The sequence below is a fragment of the Rhamphochromis sp. 'chilingali' genome, assembly GCF_963969265.1.
Source record: "Rhamphochromis sp. 'chilingali' genome assembly, chromosome: 16".
Classification (NCBI taxonomy): Eukaryota; Metazoa; Chordata; class Actinopteri; order Cichliformes; family Cichlidae; genus Rhamphochromis; species Rhamphochromis sp. 'chilingali'.
Window position 1 is genome coordinate 14547422 of NC_137943.1, and position 22090 is coordinate 14569511.

The following is a 22090-nucleotide window of genomic DNA, read 5'->3' on the forward strand; positions in this document are numbered from 1 at the left end:
TTCGAGTAAAGCTCAGATATTTTAACCACCTTGGCCTTCAGGGTTACAATCAGCCACCCACCAAACCGGCTTTGGTGGGTGGCTGATTGTAACCCGACCGGCATCAGAGGTGTTTGACGAAAGCAGGTCAGCACCACCATCGGCATGTCAAACCAACCGTGCAGTGTAGAGTGTGAGTCCATTCTCTGAAAGTAGAACCAAAACATATCAACAAACTCACGCACACACACTTACACCCACATGTATACATACACACAAACCAAATATATGGCTTCTAATGTTGAATCAAGGCAGTTAAATAAATGGCATTTTCGTCGATGTTTCTTTTTTTTTCTTTTTTTCTTTTTTTTTTTCTTTTTTTTTTAGTTGATACAGACACAACCAGACTTGGTGTTCAAGCTCAACTTTGGTTTGGGTAGATACGATGAATATAATATCCTTCCGTACTTTTTTCATCAACTATTTACACATCGATGTAAGATCGACCAGCGGTCTAAAACACTATTCCCATTACTATTTGAAACAATATGAAGAGCAATGTGTTCTTTTGCTACGACAGCTTATACAGAAAAGTTACACTCAAAACACTTTTGGACGCTTAAAATGTCATTGTCATTTGACCTCAAGTCCCTGATTTTCAGTTTAAGTCCAGCTCCTGCTAGATTGCATTGCATGGATTCTACACAGTATGCAATAGTTACATCAATCATACTTTTCTTCATATCTTTACAGAAAAGACAGCGATATACAGTAGGTGTTTGGAAGCAGAGTGAAAGGGGTGATACTAAGACTAAAGGTGCTGGCACAGTAGACTAGACCAGTTCAACCTTAAGTTATACTAGCTTAATTGTATAGACTCCTCCTGGCCAAAGTGTCTCAAGACTTTGAGTAGCTCTTTTCCTTCTGCTGGCACCAGCACACAGTGCATCCAGGTCCAATAACTGGTAGCGCTGGCGGTAGCTGATTGGTCATTCAGCAAGCTGACAGATCAGCCAGACTGACCTAAACCGAATGGATTCTCCTACAAAAAAGGCCTCTTTCTCGAACTCTACCAGGGTCACAAGTTGGAAGACAGCCGGGATCTGGCAGAGTCTAGCTCTGGAAGGCTGACAATTGAATCTTTCTTGGGAGCTCCAGAGTCTGGAGGTCCTGATCCAGCAGCTGCTGCTACTGCCCCCATTCCAGCAGGTCCAGTGGGAGGAGGTGTGGAGGCAAATGCCACCCTCTGTTGGGCTCCCGATGATCTCCCCACCCCTGAGGGCCCTGGCATGCTGGAGTGAGGGGGCTGCGGAGGTCCGATGGAGGTGTTGGAGGTGCGAGTGGAGGGCGGGGGGCTAGGGGCTGCAGAGGCAGCTTGCGGTGTTCCTTCCTGGGGGAGTGAAGGCTGGGAGGCCGACAGGGCACGGGTGTCCTGACTCAAGCTCCCCATATGCAGGGAGTGGGTGCTCTTGTGTGAGGCAGGCCTCTGCTGGGTCTGTGTGGGGCTTGGTGCATGATGCTGTACTAGGGACAGCTGGGACCCAGAAGGTCCCACGCTTGCAATGTGCTGGAAAGTCCGTCCTGAAGCTGCAAGCGGGCTTTGGACTGGGGGACTCGAAATTGCCGATCCAAATGCCCCTCCGAGCGTCAGAGGGGGCTGAGACTGCAGAGGAGACATGGAGACTGGACTGGAGAGATTCTGCATCACCTGAAACCTTCGCACCATGCGTGGAGACTGCAGAGTCCCTGGACCCACCAAAGGACTTGCCATCTGAGGGCAAAAGCTCATGGCCACAGCTTGCTGGAGGGTGGCGATAGCAGAGCCCGTCTGCTGCTGACCCGGAGGGGCAAAGATGCCGCCAAGCGAAGGGGTCATAGACATGGCTCGTGGCCGCTGCAGGTCTACTAATTTTACCATCTCACGGTCATACTTGACGATCTCCTGAATCATCTCATTCTCCCGGTTGTTGAAGACACCAGAGTTGAGATCATGCTGCACCTTGTGCATCAGGATGGAGTTCTTTTTACCTGCAGAGAGAAATAAAAGCACAGGCTAATTACTAAAGATAAAAAAAAAGGCAGAAGCAGTAAAGTTTGAGGAAAGGACAAGGAGTACATAAAGGTGAATAATGCATAAATACATGGAAACAGGAGGACGTATAACGAGAGAACAATGCGATTTAGATATAGCATGCGATGCCCTTCAAATCAGGTACATCCTCTAGCAGAACAAGCCCTCAGGAAATATACGTGTCACCCTGTACTTTTATCTATTGTTACAGCATCCTATGCCATTCTGAGCAAAGAGCACAGCTCATTGTACTGCTTCTTTTAATATTCGGGAAACATTTTCTTTTGTGTTTTTTGTTCACGGCTTCATTTTCTTTCATAAAAAGAAAAGACAGCAGAAACACTTAGCAGCTGATGTTTTAGAGATTTGCATAATTTCATGCCCAACATATTATATGATAATACATTATGATACATATGAAAATGATCTAAATCATTTTTTACCTATGCGGTCTAGACGATCAATGGCAACAGTCTCAAAGGCTCTTCTCATCATGGGGTATTCTTCCAGCACTTCATTGAAGTGGTCAACAGACAGAGAGTAAAGTCGACAGTAAGTCTCCGCTCGCACGCTGGCTGTTCGACGACCCCTCGTCAATAAGCAGATCTCTGAAACGGGGAAACAGAAAATGCCACCGCTTACAAAAGGGTTAAAAAAAAACAATGGCACCATAAAAAAAAATCTTACCTCCAAAATAAGAGCCATCAGAGAGTTTCATTGCAAGCGTTCCCTTGGTGATGACGCTGCAGACTCCATGCTGGATAAAATACATTTTCTTGCCAATAGTGCCCTCCCGAATGATGTAATCTTGTGGCTGGAATACCTCAAAACGTAGCTTAGTCAACATGGCGGTCACAAAGTTTGGCTCTGCGTTGGCAAACAGCGGCATCGACGCCACCAGCTTGCGACAGTTGAAGTTCACAATTTCCTAAGACAAGACGCAAAGAAGAACAGTAAAAATGTGCACAGTAAAGACTTTTTAATATAATATATGGTTCATATAATAATGGGAATAATGTGCATTATTGTCTCACTTCTCTCAGGGGCTCACTGAGTTCTCCCAGGATGCTCTCCTCATCAAACATCTTGCCCTGGTATCTGTGCTCGTAGTAATCGTGGATTTTTTGTCGGAAGTCAGCAGGCAGTTTGTGGAAGGACATGTACTGCTCCACTTGTTTGTACTAAGAGAGAAGAGAGATGATTTTTACTTCCTGTTAATGCAAACAAAAACAACAGAAAGAAAAAGGTTTTATTGACCTTGAGGCGAGCAATTGCATTTAAAAACCACAACAGTAATGGGGCTGGCAAATTAGTTTTAGCAAGTGTGCATCGTATTGCTTTTCTAGTGTTACACTGTTCAATTGTTCAACTATTATTATACATGTTTCTTAATGCCAAAAATACAGAAAGCAGCAATTAATTGAGCCATTAAAAATGTTTTTATATCTATTTCTCATCACAGACCTGTTCAAACACTGAAAAACGTCAGCGCAACATGTTTTTTTCAGTTCACAGTCAGTAAATCCCAAATATAGCAACCTGCTTCTCTAAAACGCACTGAAACACCAGCAGTGTGTATCAACCTGCCACTGATAACAGCCCCCAAAATGCACATTCACACCTGTTTGAGTAACAAGCTAAAAACTGTGAAAACTTGCAGTGCTCACTCGTTTCTGGACTTTATTATTTACTACTTCCAGTTAGGCAGGTGCACAAAGACCACATTAAATTTTGTTCAAGATCCAAGTTTGTCAACAGGCAACTGCTTGAGACTTGAGGCATTTTAATGGCCAGAGAGGGCTGAAAAACTTTACATCCTTAAAGAACTGCTCAATATTTTGCAGTTATAACTCAGTACGAAAACTCCCGACAGGTGATCGCTCAAAACGATCTGCAAAACAGCTGTTTCTGTCCAGTGTGGGCATTTCATTTTATTTTTGTTGCATTTTCTTGTGGCCTTCTAGTTTACTAGACCAATAGCATGAACTGATCATTTTCATTTCTATTACTTCATTACTTTCTCAGTCTCTGGATGAATTTTGTCCCACTTCAGCTCAGTGAGGTTTGTGGGCACTCGTTTATCCACAGCCCTCTTAAGGATAATAAAAGCCCAGGTCATCACCTCTCCACCACCATGCTTGACTGTTGGTATGAGGTATTTGTGCTGATTTGCTGTGTTTAGTTTTGTCCAAATGCTGCTGTGCATTAGGGACAAACATCCCCACTTGTGGTTTGTTCAGATGCAGCTTTGGAAAACTAAGCTGTTCTTTTAAGACTTTCTCCTCGTGACCCTTCTAAACAGGCGATACTCCTTCAGTCTTTTTCTAATTGTGCTGTCACAAACGTTTAACATGCTGACTGAGGCCTGTAGAGTCTGAGATGTAGCTCTTGAGTATTTTGCAGTTTCTTTGAACATTGCACCATCTGACCTTGGGGTGAAACTCTTCTGATCTCCTGGTAAGATTATGTCATTGTGTTAACATACACCTGAATGCTTCAGACCAGCAAATAGCCAAAACCTCTGCTTTCATACAGGCACTCAGACTTGCTGATGATCAATTAGTCAAATAAATTTGATTAGCAGCATCTGGCAGCTACTTACCCTCCTAATTCCTAAGAAGCAGTAACCTGTCCTTAGTGTGAAAACTTGTTCACAACTGCATTTCATTCATAAATAAATACATCTAGGAGGAAGGAACTGGCTCAGGGCTCTAGTGAAAGACAGAGTTAGGAAGTGCTAAATGTTTCTAGTGAACAGGATTTTGATGATAATAAAAAACCAGAATACCACCACACTCAAAGTTTAAAATAAACTAAGACAAAGGGCAAAATAAGCAAACATCATGCTATGATTAGGCAATGTCACCTATGAATTTTAGAAAAGGCCAAAATTCACCTGTAGCATTTTACTGCCCCACTCTCATTTAGCATTTATAGAATATTTCTCATGCCTCTTCCTCTTACAAATAATTTTTATCTGCTTCAGAATCTCTCGAGCTTCTTAGAAGTCCTCTATGCTCCAACTAGTGTTTCACCCCACTTCTCCCTCTCATGGACTAAAATGCTTTACTGAATATTTACTAATTAACTAACTATTTTTTCAAGAACTTCTCAATAGAAGCATCACTTTGCGCTAGAAAGGTTTATAAATCTCTACACATCAGTGTCTGTGCAAAAGTCTGTCAAGTGTCATCAAACATATACAAACCATGCAGCTGAAATGAACACACCAAGCAGTTAATCAATGCCAAATCAATAAAAAAGTGAAAGGTTCCCTTCAACATAGCTGCAATTCAAACAAGCAGCTTCTGTTGTTTAGATATGCAAATTTCAGTCCTTCCAAAGTGATCACAGAGAAACTAGAAACAACGTGGCTGGGCTGCAGAGAGAGGAGTGATAGACGTGGCAGTAAACAGAGCAGACAGTGAACTGTTGGTTGAAAAAGATTTCTCCTTGTACTCTGCTGTCAGCCTCTGTGCACTTCAACCCAGCTCAATTGGAAAGCTTAAGACCACAACTCAACTCAGCCTATAAAGCTGTCCAAACCACAATTTTGAGAGGTCAGCACGCTGGCAGGTGCTGTGTACTCACAACGTTCAGGAGCTGAGGAAGTCATCATCCATACCACCCCAATCCCAGCACTCCTTAAACTCTGCTGTGCGGTGGATAAAGCCACACTCTGTAAGTATCGAGTAACGTCCCCTGAGAAGGTTTGCTCGCAAGACCACCACCCCCCACTCCCCCACCCCCACCCAAAAAAACCTGAAAGGCTTGTGGCTAACTTCTTCCACAGACAACAGTATGTCAGATGTTGTGTGTCCTGCCAGAGGCCCCGAGCAAAACAATGAGTGCCACCTGCTCAAACACTGTTGCAAGCTCTGAATCCTCCAGTGCAACGTATAAACTCCTTAACTGAAAATTGTTTGCTGTCAGGAACAGACTGCCTGGCTCTCTGTTTGCAGAAGAAAATTACAGTTAGCAAACAATGATTTTAAGATGTACACAACTGAATGCATGTGTACTGTACTAGAAGAATTATTGTCTCAGATCCAAGCTGCACAATGGAACGAAAGCTTCCCTTTTTTCATTCCCAGGCTTTATGACAGCAGTACATCCTGTGAACATCCTGGTCACACTAACACGCTAATAAGAGACGAACGACAAACAAGAAACCAAACAGACCCCACCGATGAGTACCATTTCACTCTACTAGGGTCACATTGCTTAAACATGGAGCTTTATTTCTGTTAAGACTTGTTTTGAATTATCTCCCTTGCTATTGGCTGAATATTTTACATTATTCGTGTAATGTGAATGAAACTCTCAGGGGGAAAACAGTGGACAGCGGGGGACGATCTCAGAGCTAATAAACTGAGCAGATATGCTCGTATTATTAAAACTGAATAATAAATAATGATGTGCATACACTGACACCACAGTGCAGAAGTAAATGCAACATTTTTGCTTTTTTCCCCTTTTCTGGGACATTTTTTCCTCTGACACAGTCACACTGACACACTCTTTATCTGTTCAACTGCTTATTAAAGCAAATATCTCATAAGCCAGTCACATGGCAGCAACTCAGCAGAGACATGGTCAAGATGACCTTGACCGAGCATCAGATCAGAGCATCAGATTGAGGTATGAAGCTGTTTTAAGTCACTTGAACGTGATATGGTTGTTGGTGCCAGATGGGCTGCTCAGAGTATGTAAGAGGCTGTGTGATGCCATCATGTCAATATGGACCAAAATCTTTAAGGAATTTTCAGCACATTATTGAAGAAATATGCAAAAGGAGCTACATTAGCTACTGCCAATGTAGTTCTCAGTAAGTGCATAGTGATGCAACATTCAGGATTACATCACAAGTGTGAGCAGTCAGTGAAGTGAGCATACAATACTGTGAAAAAAGTCTTAAGCAACCCCTCATTTACAGCAATTTATTGAAACATGCAAACATACCTGGATATACAGCATATAACGCAAAATCAGAGTTTGTACAGTTCTAACAAGGTCAGTATTTAGCATGACCACCTTTATTCTTAAGCACAGCCTAAACTGTCTCTGGCTTTTTTCTTGTAATTTCTTTAAGTGGTCTTCAGGAATAGTGCTCCAGGCCCTGGGGAGGTCGATCCATGAATGATAGTGTTTCATTGGGTGTTTTTCTACCTGGGTATGGTTTTAAAGCACTGGCAGTGTGTCCAGGATCATCACCATACTAGAAAATGAAGCCACTGTCAGTCTGATGGTACTTTCCATGTTCATAATTCCATCATTCTTTAGTGCAGGGGTCCCCAGTCCACAAGGGCCAGTGTCCCTGCAGGTTTTAGATGTGTCCTTGATCCATCACAGCTAATTTAAATGGATAAATTACCTTCTCAACATGTCTTGAAGTTCTCCAGAGGCCTGGTAATGAACTAATCATGTGATTCAGGTGTGTTGACCCAGGGTGAGATCTAAAACCTGCAGGGACACCGGCCCTCGTGGACTGGGATTGGGCACCCCTGCTTTAGAGGATCCCTGAAACCACCGGCTGAAAGGCAGACCCAAATCATGCCAGGGCCTCCGCAGTGCTTTACAGCTGGCTATAGACACTCACTGTTGAATCTCTGTTCTGACCTCTTCTGTGGATATTGGTGACCCGTTCACTCTTCATATATTAGAACTAGAGAAAGGGGATTTAATTTGACTCTTTGCTTCCTGTCTGTTATCTGTAGACACAACAGTGGTTCGTCCCTTGTGTCAGGTGCCTTTTTTTATGTTTGAACAATTCACTGGTCGGTGTTAAATGGCTTAAAGAAAAAAAAGATTGCTTTTAAAAGGTACAAGAACTGGACTGAAAAAGCAGACGATGTCCAAAGATGGCCAATGACCAGTGTCCTTCAGAAATCCTGGAAAGCTATTGCTCAAAAATTACAGGAACGCTTGGCTCCTTGTGAGCAAAATATCAAGAAATAGGTGGTGCCTCAAGACTTTTGCACAGTATTGTAAACCTTGTCCAGATGAGACAGTGCCATGGGCTTGAAAACAGTTTCGGTCTTTGGGTATGCTTTGCCAGCAAAACGGCCGTAAACTCCTCTATTTCCCTGTGCACTCTGGAGAAGAAGAATGTGTAAATATTTTAAGATTGGCCTCTCTGATGAGTAACTCGTGACAAAAAACACAAAAGTCTAAAAACGGAATACGAAATTTGACTGTAAGATTTTTCTATGTACTTTCAGTACCTGCTATATTTCAAATGCACGAAGGCCAAACAATGAAACTGTGTTCTGTGTAGGTTTAATATCACCCCTCCAGATTCACACTACACAACTATTGTTCCTGCAGAGAGGAAATGGTAATGCAGTGAATGCAGATTGTTCTGTAGTGAAAATGTACTGTCACCATGCCCAGAAAAAGCAATGCGTGCTTCTGACTGATAGCGTCATCCTCGGAGCTTCCTTAAGGAAAACAAAAATAAACATAAATAAACCTAACATGCAACATCTGAATTATTCAGCATCCACATAAAGAAAAGTCTCCTGGGCCGGCGCAGCTCCACAGCAATTCTGACGGAGTTACGCAACACGAAGTCTCACCTGCATGAGTGAATCTGCTTCCTGACATCTGCAGATGGAGGGCAGCCTGAAGAAATGACCCCGTGTCACAACTCTTTACCCGGAGTGTCCATGCCAACACTGCGCTCTTGGTGAGCAGCCCACACAATAGGAAATGCTGATTGTGTGAAAAGAGTAGGTGTCGAGGGGGGGGTGGCAGTGAGGGTAAACCTTACAGAGGGAGAGGTTCAGCGACCGTGTGCGGTTACGCATGAAGCTCAGTCCCGCAGCTTGAGTCGGATAAGGCTGAACGAATAAGGCAGCTAAAGCTTATCTGATTGAACTGAGATGGTGGCCTTTAATGACTTGGCTTTGAGTGCCATGTCATAGTGCGGCGTATCGATCATCGCCGGGCAAACGTCAAATCTCTCCAGTGTCACGGAGGAGAGAAAACAAGCCTCTGACCAGTGCGTCACAGCGCCCACAGGGGACTGACAAACACCCAAATGAGAGTGAAAATGACATCCATTTTCTGTGTCACTTTGATGATGCGGCAGCAAACCGCTCCACTGACATTTTGTCATTTAAACCGCTGTTTGGGATCTATTTGCTTTTCGTGATTTGTTATTCGGAAAGACATTTAGGGAGCGCTTTGTCTGTGATTACATTTTCCCGCTTTCAAACCCATGAACTACTGAGCCAGCATCAGGTTTTTACTCCTTTCTCTCCCTTTCGCTTGAGTCACCTCCTCTCATTCATCCAAAAACTCTCCATCCTAATTCGGGTTCATCCCGAACGGACATGTGGATGTATAATACATTCACTCCATCCCCGGCTAAATCACCTCATTACATTATGAAGCACATTCACCAAAGAGAAGGAAATCAGATAACAGTAAGTAAGAACTTGACTTCTCTGTCTTCAATTCAGAGATGTGTACAGAGGGAGGAAAAACACGCTGTGGGGTCTCACACAGAACACAGTCTCATTAAACGAAACTGAGCTTCTGAAGAAATACAGGAAATCATATAATTCAGTCAAAGGCAGAGACAGCCAAGGCTTGACTCAATAGAAACTTTTATTTAAAAACCAGTAATGTAAAATAATGAATACCATCAGATAGAGCTAAAAAAGGATGGTTTTTGTTGTAAATGTGAGTGCAGGAATCTCTTTACAAAGCCCGCCTGCCTCTGGGTAATTGGGGGATGACTAAAAATTGTAGAAAAGAGTTTTTGGTACCCTAGATGAGGGAAGGGAGGTTAGTGGTGGTGGAGCACTGTTGTGTGTTTTCTGTCTCACTGACTCAGATCAGCCTCTACAATGATTACAAGGGAGAGATGATTATTTCACGTAAAACCCCTTTTTAGTGTTATAAGTAAAAAAGAGTGTATCTAGTATATATAAATATAAAATCCAGTCTGATCTTTAAAGATTCTCCACCTCTACACAGATTCACTTATTCCTGCAACTAGAAACAACTTTATTAACAAGCCACACTTAGTAAAGTGTGATGTTTAGCACTGACACAAGTATAAGGGGGAAAACAATAAAAGCTTGAGACATGTTAATCACAGGTCATGTCTACAAATTCCTTGTGCTGCATTCATACAGACCTTGACCCACTTTTCTTTACAACATTGCTTGAGTTCACTGACGTTTTGGGGCATTCATTTATGCACAGCTCTCTCAAGGTCCCACCACAGCATTTCAATCACGATGAAGTCTGGACTTTGACTGGACTATTGCAACACCTTGATTCTTTTCTTTTTTTTAACCATTATGTTGCAGATTTGCTGCTGTGCTTGGGATCATTATCCTGTTGCATGATCCAGTTTCAGCCAAGCTTTTGCTGTCAGACAGACTGCCTCACATTTGACTCTAGAATACTTTAGTATACACGGGAGTTCATGATCCACTCAGCGACTGCAAGGTGCACATGTCCAAAGCCAATAACAAGAAGATACAACTTTGCAAATCTAAGCCATGCTGCCATGTTTATATTAGAGAGAAGAAGCTTTCTCCTGGTGACTTTTGAACAAGCCATGCTTTTTCTAATTGTACTGTCCTTTAACTGTCCTGTACTTTAACATTTAATATGCTAAGGCCTGACCTCACTGAAGACTGATGGACTTCAGATTGTTTATAAATGGCCTTATATCCCTTCCCAGATTGACAAACAGCAACACTTGCTTCTCCAAGATCATTGTTGATGTCTTTTTTCCTTGGCATTGTGGTAACAATCATCTGAATGCTCCTGCAAACTCCACAAACCTCACACTTTCCAACAATCAATTCATCAACTGCAGTTGATCAACAGCGCCTGGCTGCTTTCTACCCTCTTGGTTCCTGTAACCAGTAAGGGTGTACTTCATCTTTCACACACTGCATCTGCATGTTGTTTTTGTTAAATAAATAATGACAGGGTGTAATATGTGTTGTTTTGTAATTCATCTCAGACTGTATTTACCTCATTTTAAGATCTGTTGTGGACCAGATTACTTTCATTATGTCCCAATACCCAAAACCTTAGAATTGAAGTCTACTTTCTTTTTACCATGATTATACACCTCATACAGCGCTACACAAAACGCTCAGAACCACAAAGTCAGAATCACAAAATGCTGCACCTAAGACATGATTTTCCAGATGTCCAAATGAGCAGTTATGCATGTTTTTGGTATGTCATTGTAGAACTATAGCAATATGACATATAGCATATTCACTGAGCTAGGAATCAGAGGACAGTGCAGTTATATGGTATCCCAAATCAACGGTCAAATCTAGAATCTAGAATTCCTGAATTCATCATTTTTATCATTTTCATTGATGTATCAGATTTGAATCTTCAAAAAAAGAGGCACAAGTAGAACTGCTGTTCTTTCTATGCCCCTCTGCTATGTGTCACTGTGCACTGTTACTATGTATAACTAACACAAAGGTCTCTGCACCAAAGCCACCAAGCCAAATTTAACCTGCATGAATTGTGACTCTGACATTTCTTCTGGGTTGAAAAGGAACCCTTCACACAATGCTAGCTCAATCCACACTGGGGCTGTAACAGACTGCCAGCAGACGTGTTTTGCTAACACTCTCCAAAATGATAAAAATGCCACTCACAGTCCTATCTGGAAGCATTGCAAATTCACCCGGCAGCATCGGCATCAGCCTCACTGGCATGCATGGCACTTTTCTGCTCTCTGAGTTTTTTTTTTTTCTTTAATAAACATGCCTGCAGCTCAAATACTAATCCTCACAGAGCAGCAGAAAAAAAATATGACAACTGGTCAGAAAAAAAGGTTTTTAAGGGAAATGCACTTCTTGGCCTCAGCAGAAAAGCTGTATATTCTGGGACAGGGTGAGGACGTATTAGAAAATGTCTAAATCTGAAAGAATAAACATAAAGAGCACAGCATTATGAAAAAATTCTAATGTCAAGGCATGTAGGTTTCGTACTCCTCGCTTCATCCTTAAACTGGATAACATACAGGCTGGTTTAGGATTAGACAACTCATCACAGCTCTTAAATTTTTAAGGTTTTAGTTTGCTGAGTTCATCCTGCTTGTGGTGCAAATTCGACAAGATTTTAAAACTGGGGGGAAAACTTAAACTTTGCACATCTGGGTGACTTGTTCCTCAGACAGAAAACTCTCATCATCCTGGGCAAACTGTGACGACAAGAGCTTCAGTCAGCACTCTGCTGGCTGAATCGTTTTCTTCTAAACCGTTTATTGGACATGATTTATACTCAAGTGTCCTGCCACATGGCAATAAAACTCTTTGCGGAGAGCCGCACAATGCTAGCCAGACACCAAACTGACAAAAAAAAAAAAAAGAGAGAGAGAGAAAAACTCCAAACAATGTGAAATACACAGCATTCAAATATCTTGCAGTGCACCAGGACTGTCTCTCCCACAGGTTTACCCTCCCCCTCAGTTTGCTTTGTATAGCAGCCAGTTAGCAATAGCACTGCACCTTTCAAGGACACCACCACCAGAAAGGATAGAGATAGAGGAAGAGAAGGGGAAAAAAGAGAGAAATTTAGATCCGGAGGTGAGGAGAGCGAGAGATCAGGAAGGAGATACGCCAGAGAGAATCAGGTGGAGACATTTAAGCAGTGCAGGGGAAGGAAAAGGAGGGGTGGAGCTCATGTAAAGTGGATAGTTAAAGATGCATAAGAGATGATATAGAGCAGAGGCAGAGTGAGATCCAGTGAGTGAGTGACCAGGAAGTGAGAGACTCTGAGAGAGGGAGGCGGCCATGATGGCTTACGTCACCTTCAGGATGACATTGCCGGGACACACAGGTCCGCTGCCTCATCAATTCTACTGCTGCTCAAGGGGACATCATATCACACAATCACACACACACACACAGGCACAGCCACAGCCTCTGGCAATGTGGCTCTACCTGGCCGAACACACCCGGAGCCTCTGATTGGCTGCTGAAAGCCGGCAGCACTCCCACTGCTCCCTAGCCGGCAAGACTCTGCTTGGAAACAGAGTGACTGTGCTACCACGACAGGCCACTGCTGCAGCGCGGCTCAGCGCTGCTCTGATCCGCGCTCAGGTTCATTGTCCTTATGACAGCATATACGGGTGCTTTAATGGCGCCTGATGGTGTGCCGTTAAGGTCACAACCTGAAGTGTTTAGGAGTAGGTTGATGCCACACACTGCTGTTGCACTTCCTCACACACATACAGCCTGTTGTATGATATGTATTATCTATTATTGATAACTAATTACGTGACCTTATGGTTTAATTTTCATTTAATGAGCAGTAAATATCTAAATCGGCTACAAACAAAATGAGGATTGTAAAAAAAAAAAAGATCCTTTTTGACCTTCAGTTACTAAAATACTCTTCCAGATATAGTGAAACTGATCTAACTCCTCCCTTGACACTAACTACCAATCTGTCTCCAGTGATCTTTACGTCAAATCATTAGCAATGTCAGCATCTGCATGTCTGACATTAACCATAAGGACCTCTCTATTTTATCCAGCTCTGTTCAACATGAACATAAAGTTGTTTTCTTCTGTAAGATCTTGGACTACATGAGATTAATCCTTGGTAACACTTGCTAGTCATGCATATTAGCAATCTTATTAGCCTACATTTTTACATTTTAGTTAACAAATAGTGTAAAAATGTAGGCTTGTTTGAACACATATTACTGCTTACTGGATTTTGTATCTTGCTGGTCATAGTTCCATTAGTACAATTGTAACGTGAGGGTTCACTAGATGGTTGGGAATCTCTCTGAATAATTAGGAACAGCAAGACGGAGACGGATAACTTTTTAGCAGCCTCTTTACTTTTAGCACACTGCAACAACAACCCACACTTCCTGTGTGCCGCCCTCATGAATACTTCACTGGCCTCTCAGAAGCCAGGAAATCTTATACTCAGATCAAAACAGGGAAAACAACCAGGTAGATATAACACATACTTATTACTGGTTTGAACATGCATGTCTAAACATTCAAACATGTAAACATGTAAATATCAAAACACGTAACCACCAAATAGCTACATAACTAGCTTTATAACCTTTGTAAACACCTCTTTGTATATCAAGGTAGATTTAGATTTACTTCTACACTTTACATTTTCCTCCCCCCCTCACATAAGAAACGTCCCCGTTTCCCTACAGAAAGGAAGAAAAAAAAAACCCAACATGCTGCGAGCAAAGGGGACAACAATAAAACAACAGCAAAACCAAAAACAAGTTCAGTTCAAAACATAGTCCTTGAGGTATCTGGGAGGCACAACTTGACGTCTCCCACATCGCCGTGAAACACCAGATACTCGATGAGGAGTTGAAGGGACAATGTCTGATTGGTGTATCACCACATGGCCAGAGGGGGAAGTCGTTACAGTCTCAGACCGAGGAGAAGGGGACAAAGGAGAGTGGGAATGGGGTCGTGACTGGTTTAGAGGTGGTGGCTGACAAACCTGAGGGTCTGATGAGGTTGCAGGGCTGCGGCCCTGAACATTCCAGCTCCCTTCAGCTGCAGATTTTGAAGCTGTGAAGGGCAACGCACCTGATAATGCAGTCAACTGTGGAATCTGGGGCTGTACAGGTATGTCACCAGCAGGTGAGTTGGTTCCACCTTTAGGGACAGGTGCTTTGTACGGCCTGAGACGATTGTAGTGAACAATTTGAGTCTTGTCTGATTGGTCCAGGAGGTAGCGAATCCTGTACGTGACACCAGGGTTTTCTCCATCTGTTCCAAGGCACTCCAATATCTCAAAGGGGCCCTTCCAATGTGGAGCAAGTTTCTGCTTTGCTGTAGTGGGGTCATTTAACCACACCAAGGAGTGTGTTTGATGCCCCTATCGTACAATTGTTTCTGCTGGTTGTGGGCACAATCTCTGTTCCATGCAGCAGTGCTGAAGGCAGACTGAAGTCTCTGAGTCAACTGGGTGACGTAGTCAGCAGGAGAAACAGAAGTAGATGATGCTGACATGTTGGTAGGCAACAGCATATTAGCAGGCATCTGTGCCTCATGTCCATGTGTGAGAAAAAATGGCGTAAACCCCGTGGTAGAGTGAGGACTGGTGTTGTAAGCCAAAGCAACTTGATTGAGGCAGTCATCCCATTCGCCAGGCTGCTGAAGGAGTAACTTAGCTAACTGGTCAATAAGTGTTCGATTGAACCTCTCAACCATCCCGTCGCATTGAGGGTGATATGGGCTGGTCCGTGTCTTCTGGATGCCTAGCAGCTGACACAGATGTTTCACCAGGTCAGATTCAAACTGACGTCCTTGGTCCGTGTGTAGCATTTCAGGGACGCCGTGCTGACAGATGAAGTTGTCAAACAGGCATTTTGCAACTGTTGTGGCACATTGGTCTGCGATAGCATAGAGATTGACATATTTCGAGAAATAGTCTTGAACAACGAGCACGTACCTGTTGCCACGACTCGTAATGGGGAGTTCAAGTATGTCAGCTGCCACCTTTTGAAATGGCTCCGCAGCAACAATTGTTTTCATTGGAGCTCTGTGATGAGGTGTGGGATTCCGTCTGGCATCACATGGAGTGCATTGTGTGCACCATATTCTGATGTCACGTGACATGAATGGCCAGTAATATAGCTGCTGAGCACGTTTCAGGACCTTATCTGCTGATAGGTGACCGGACACTGGGTTGCCATGCAGCAGCTGTAGGACAGTGTCTTTTAAAGATTCAGGAACAACCAACTGATGCAACACTGACTTTTGGGACGGGTTGAAAGCTTTACGACAGAGTAAGCCATTGTGAAAGGTAAGTCTAGAGTACTCATGCCATAGCACTTTTTCCTGAGGTGGGCATTTTTTCATACGCCAGTAGGGTGGTTTCTGACCCTTAGCTTTCCAGCCAATGACTTCTGACAGTACAGGATCTTTTTGTTGTTCACTTTTGAGATCATCTTCAGGCAGCTCAAGCACAAATGTGGATGAAACAGATAGCGCTGCACACTGCAGTCATGGATCAGGAAGGTCATTGCATGGAATGTGTTTTTGGTCAGTACTGCAGGGACTATGGTTGGGCGGGTCTGCAGGACCCACACACCTCTCTTCAGGTTTCAAGGTAGCAGAAGCAGTGCAGACTGTGTCCTGCTCTACGGTTTCACCAGTGACAGGGCGACGTGACAGTGCGTCCGCATTGAGGTGGCGGTGGCCATCTTTATGAATCACAGTCCACTCAAAAGGATCAAGTTCAAGAGCCCAGCGAGCACGGCGACCAGTTCTATCACTGTCAATGGGTATTTTCCGAAGACCCAGGAGGGGCTTGTGATCCGTGACAATAACAAATGGCTGCTTGTAGAGGTAGTGCCGAAAATGTCTAACTGCCCAAACAATGGCCCAGAGTTCTCGATCATAAGTCGACCACTTTCTTTCTGCCTTTGTAAGCGCATGGCTAGCATAGGCAATGACTTTCTCTTGCTGTTCCTGTTTTTGAGCTAGTACACTGCCAATAGCTGTGCTAGAAGCATCAGTATACAGAGAAAATGGCAATGTGAAGTCAGGGAATGAAACCACTGGAGGGTTTGAGAGGGCATGTTTCAGATACATGAATGCATCCTGGCACTGAGAAGTCCATTGAAAAGTTGCATGCTTCTCAGTGAGAGCATGTAGGGGGACACTGTGGTGCGCAAAGTTTTGAATAAACTTGCGATAATATGAACAAAGTCCAAGGAATGACCTTACTTCTGTCGCTGTTTGTGGAATAGGCCAGGCTTGCACACTGTTCACATTTCTGGGGTCAGGCTGGATGCCATGTTTTGATACAATGTGGCCCAGAAATTGTACCTGATCTTTGGCAAAACAGCATTTTGAGGGGTTTAGCTTCAAGCCACTTGCCTGGAATCTACCGAAAATTTCTTCCAGATGCTGGAGATGTTCTGCGAAAGAGCGGCTGTAAATGAGGACATCATCCAAATACACTAAGCAGGTTTTCCAGGGAAGGCCACGAAGTACCATCTCCATTAACCGCTGACATGTGGCTGGAGCGTTTGTGAGTCCCATGGGCATAACAGTGAAGTGGTAAAGTCCACTGCCGGTTGTGAAAGCAGTTTTCTCACGATCCTTCTCTTCCAGTTCAACCTGCCAATAGCCATGTTGAAGGTCCATTGTGGAGAACCAGGCAGAACCTGACAGCGCATCCAGTGCATCATCAACCCTTGGAAGAGGATGAGAGTCTTTGATTGTCACTGCATTGAGTTTCCTATAGTCGAGACAGAAACGCCACGTACCATTTTTCTTTCGCACCAGAACAACTGGGGCGGCCCATAGGCTGTAGCTTTCTTCGATGACACCTGCCTTTAAAAGGTTGTCAACTTGAGTCTGTATTTCAGCTCTCTGTTCAGGTGTCACTCTATAGGCTCTTTGTTTAATCGGTGTAGCATCACCTGTGTGAATATGATGCTTAATTATGCCTGTGTGACCTCTGTCCTCTGAGTGCTTACTGAAGATTCCTGAATACTTCTGGAGAAGTGATTTCAGGGACTGAACCTGAGAGTGTGACAAGTTTGTTTCATCTATTTCTACCGGCAGAGTCGAATCATACACAGGTGAAGTAGCACAACATGTCTGCTCCAGTGGAATGATATCAACAGATGAGCCTGAATGAAACTCACCAAGATGCTGTCCAGGGTACAGTTCGATTTCATCACTGGAGGGATTAAGCATTCGAACCACTGTAGTACCATTCTGAACTTCACTGAGAGTGTGAGCCACAACAATGTCACATGTTGGATTAGGGATCAAGACACCATAGTAGACTGTTGGAACAGGAGAAGCCGGTGTGGCTGCTGACACACAGGCTGTGATCAGAGTTTTGCTCATAGCTGGAATTTTGGTTGGCGCTAACACAGAAACATTACAGCAGGCAGCCACCTCATGTCCTTTGGGCAACAGGGGAATTTTCATGTCCCACAGTTGCAGCACTTTGTTTTTGAGGTCGAGAAGAGCATGGTGCCTCTGCAGAAAATCCCAACCTAGAATGACTGGCTGGTAAGCACCTCTGAGGACTTCAAAGTCCTGCTGCCATACCTGAGTCCCAAGCCTAATACCAACGGTTAACTTGCCTAAGATTTCCAGACGTTCTCCATTGACCGAACGAGCTGGCACAGAGGATGCTACCATAGGCCGTTTTTTCAAAGCTGGATGAGCGTTTCAAAAATCTTCACTCACAAGGGAGACAAAGGAACCAGAGTCAATTAGAGCACACACTTCAATGCCCTCGACAATAGCCAAGATGTTAGAGGAGACTGATCCATCAGATTCTGAGGGGAACTGGGGGATGTGGTTTTGGGGCCCTGATACTGTAGCTGATGTTTGCCCCTCAACAGCAGCTAATGAAAGTTTCCCTGTGGGCCGGAGGTGAAATGTGCAGGCCTTTCCGGGGACTGGAAACGAACACCGGTCCTACTGTAGGACGCAGCATCTCTAACTCTACGTGGAGCAGGACTGGGACTGCGTCGGTATCTGTTATTGTCAGGGTAATTGTACCTGGAATACTGGGGGGGCTGTTGGGAAGGGTATGTGCGTTGATCGTATTTCTCACATTTGTCCCACTCATTGAACCTCTGGGGAACAGGGGAAGAAGGACGTTCACGGTGAGACTCTGGATCACGATGATAACGCCTCTCAGGCGAGCAATAGTCTCTGGAATGTTGTCTGGCATGATAAGGCGACGGGGACGCACTGCGGGTGCTGTACTGAACATTGGAAGAGGAGGATCTATCACGACTGGAGTCCAAACGTTGGGCAAGGTAACTCTGTTTCTCCCGTAACTGCTGTACTTCATGTTTCAGGCTGGTTACAGTAAGCGTGAGCGCCTCAACCGCTTGAAGAAGTTTAGCATCAGTAGGCTGAGGACGTATCATAGCAACCTGTTCTGAAGACGGAATATGAGAGGGTCCTGCAGCTGTAAGTTGCAATGCTGCCCGTGCTCTCTCACAACGGCTGGCAATGCGCAGGGCTCCGTCGAGATCCTCTGCACCCATCTCATGAATCTTAGATTGCAAGGTGGGGTCCAACCCAGCAACAAAACGGCGAAATTTTTCACCTTCCAAGGCATTGTAGTCATAGTTAGGGAAAGCTTCAAGCACAAGACGGGTAATATCCGCGCTGTACACATCTAAACTTTCACCTGGTTTCCGGGGGCGAGCATTCACGTGTCTGGAAGAATGGCAGAGAATATTTTGGACCGAAAACCTCTTTCAGCTTATCCTTCACTAGATCATAGTCTTTCTGGGCTGATGAAGGCAAACTGTCCCAGTACAAAAATGCAGCATCTGCTAGACGAGTAGGCAGAACAGAGGACATCACAGTTGGCAAATCTACCTCAGGTGGAGTCATAGCTTGCACTGCCACTTCAAAGCGACGAGACCAACTAGTAAAAGATTCAGTCCCATCTCCTTTAAAAACAGGTGGAAGATCTATTGTCAGGGCACTGGAAACGGTATGGTGGGCGGGAGCAGCAACAGTCCGCACTGCATCCACTGACCTCGAATGTGGCACAGGAGAAGAGCGCAGCTCATGCACAGATTCACTCTCGTCAGCCGACATGTTCCCAACAAATATCCAGCTCAAAAAAAAATCACAAAAATCACAAAAACAGAGAGAAAAGCTGCAACAATCCTTACTATCTCCAAAAATTATTACTATTATTATTTTCAGTTCATCAGCTGTTCACAGAGAGGGATAAATCCCAGCGGGGAAAAAAAACGGTCTTATCCGCAGCTTGGGAGTAAAACTCACCAAATACACAGATCCATCAAGAAAATAAATCCCACCGCTGCCACCAGATGTAACGTGAGGGTTCACTAGATGGTTGGGAATCTCTCTGAATAATTAGGAACAGCAAGACGGAGACGGATAACTTTTTAGCAGCCTCTTTACTTTTAGCACACTGCAACAACAACCCACACTTCCTGTGTGCCGCCCTCATGAATACTTCACTGGCCTCTCAGAAGCCAGGAAATCTTATACTCAGATCAAAACAGGGAAAACAACCAGGTAGATATAACACATACTTATTACTGGTTTGAACATGCATGTCTAAACATTCAAACATGTAAACATGTAAATATCAAAACACGTAACCACCAAATAGCTACATAACTAGCTTTATAACCTTTGTAAACACCTCTTTGTATATCAAGGTAGATTTAGATTTACTTCTACACTTTACACAATGATTGTTCTGGACTATAGAGCTGGTCCTGACCGCATCAGGATGAGTCTTTGACTGTGAGGTGACTTATCAATCATAAGTTGTTAGCCAGTAAGCATATGATGGTTAATCCTCATTTTTTTAATCTAACCAGACTTAATTTTTTACTCAGTATGACTCAAAATGAGTGACTGAGTCCATGAACTCATCAGGAAAGTGTTTAAAGAGGTCAAGACAGAAAGCTGTTTTCCCATAGACTTCAACTGGAACAAAGACTTTTTCCAACCACAGCTGTCGTTATCTGGTGCGGGATGGATACATCGTGGCAATTCAGGGTTTAGTGTCTCACCCAAAGATGCTTCAGCACATAGACTGAAGGAGCCAGGGATCAAGCTGTGCTCCTTCTGATTGGCAGACAACCCCCCCAAAAACAACATAATGTTTAAGCTCAGGAGCTCCACAGAAGCTTGTGAGTAAATTTTGGTAGATGATCAGTGAGATTAGCTGCTTCTCTGTTTCATGCTAGGCTAAATTACTCAACTGATGGGCCACCACTTCAGCTTTAATGTTTCATCTCATTTTCTTATCCAACACTTTGCAAGCAGGTGAATAACTTGCTTTTAAAGGACAAATAAAGAGGAAATACTGGATCTAAAGAAAAACAGCTCGCAGAAAAGTGTTGAAATCATGGGATGGAGTTGTTTCCTCACCTTTTCCTGATATTGCCGTCTGGAGGAGTCCAGGGACTGGATGAGAGCTGTTGCATGGCCAATAAAAACAGCATAGCACGTAGCTCCTACAATCATACTCAACATAGTGAGCCAGATATCTGATAGACTCTCTGGGGCTTGGCGGCCATAACCAATGCACAGCATGTGGCTCATTGCTTTGAAAACAGCAAAGGAGTACAGCTCTGACCAGGTGTCGTTCTGTGGAAAGACAAGAAAGGAGATAAACAAGGAGTTAAACACACAAATGTTACATTCAAATATATGTTTCAGACGAGGGTGATGCCATGGAGTAGGTAACTAGAAGAAAAGCTTTGGGGACAGGGGTCATGGAGGAACAGTTATATAAATGAGAGCTCAAGGGACACAGAAGGAAAGAGGGAGGAAGGGGAAACAACACCGAGGGATTCCTTCGAGGCCTAATCAGGAAAGTAGAGACGGTTTGAAAGTTATTTCCTCAGAGAGGAATTATAATGAGAGGTCATTAAATATGCACTTGAAGAACTGTGTGAATCGGAATCTACTACAGCGGGGCAGCAGTCACCAAGCTGCTTGTGCGGCAACTCCAAACTCTTATTGTGACTTAGAAAGACATCTATGTTTCCGCCCACTTTAAATACATGTAATGAACACTTATTCAATGTTTTATTTCACTGTAACTTTGTCCCCAAACACAGCCCTTAACAGAAAAGTCAGATGAAAAAGGTCTTGATTTGGCCTTACTGTGCTTACCTGAGTCTGAACACGATGCTGATGCAATTAATTCAAAGCCAAAAGTAGGATCAGAATCCTAGATTTTTAGCTATGTTTAATCTTTTTTCTACTAAAGAAACTCATTATCTGTGTAAGCTGTGTTACTAAAGCAGCGCACAGGGAAAAAAAGTTACAAACAGCATCCTGAAAACCTCTGAGACCCTCAAGTCTTAAAGAAACACACACACTAAAAAACACACACACACACACTTAGCCTCACTAAATATGTACCAGCTACACAGAGGTCACAGGCTGCACTTAACAAAGGCAATCAGCTGCATTATATCCTCCCCATAACCTGCTGCAGAGAAGTGCATCAGCACTCTACTGCAGCATTATATTAAGAAGTGTGCAGTTC

At 43.7% G+C, this 22090-nt stretch overlaps 1 protein-coding gene across 1 annotated transcript in view; it reads right to left on the bottom strand.

The window, feature by feature from the left end:
• Window positions 1–320: 320 nt before the first annotated feature.
• The window catches only part of LOC308412352 (potassium/sodium hyperpolarization-activated cyclic nucleotide-gated channel 2), a gene marked incomplete at its 5' end in the record, with an annotated part of 37027 nt that continues 15257 nt past the window's right edge, over window positions 321–22090 (bottom strand). The window contains 5 exons of the mRNA XM_080906623.1: window positions 321–2007; window positions 2494–2658; window positions 2738–2978; window positions 3085–3231; window positions 20962–21180. Of these exons, the coding sequence (XP_080762749.1) occupies window positions 1058–2007; window positions 2494–2658; window positions 2738–2978; window positions 3085–3231; window positions 20962–21180 (1722 nt within the window). The 3' untranslated portion in view covers window positions 321–1057. The remainder of the gene's footprint in view (window positions 2008–2493; window positions 2659–2737; window positions 2979–3084; window positions 3232–20961; window positions 21181–22090) is intronic.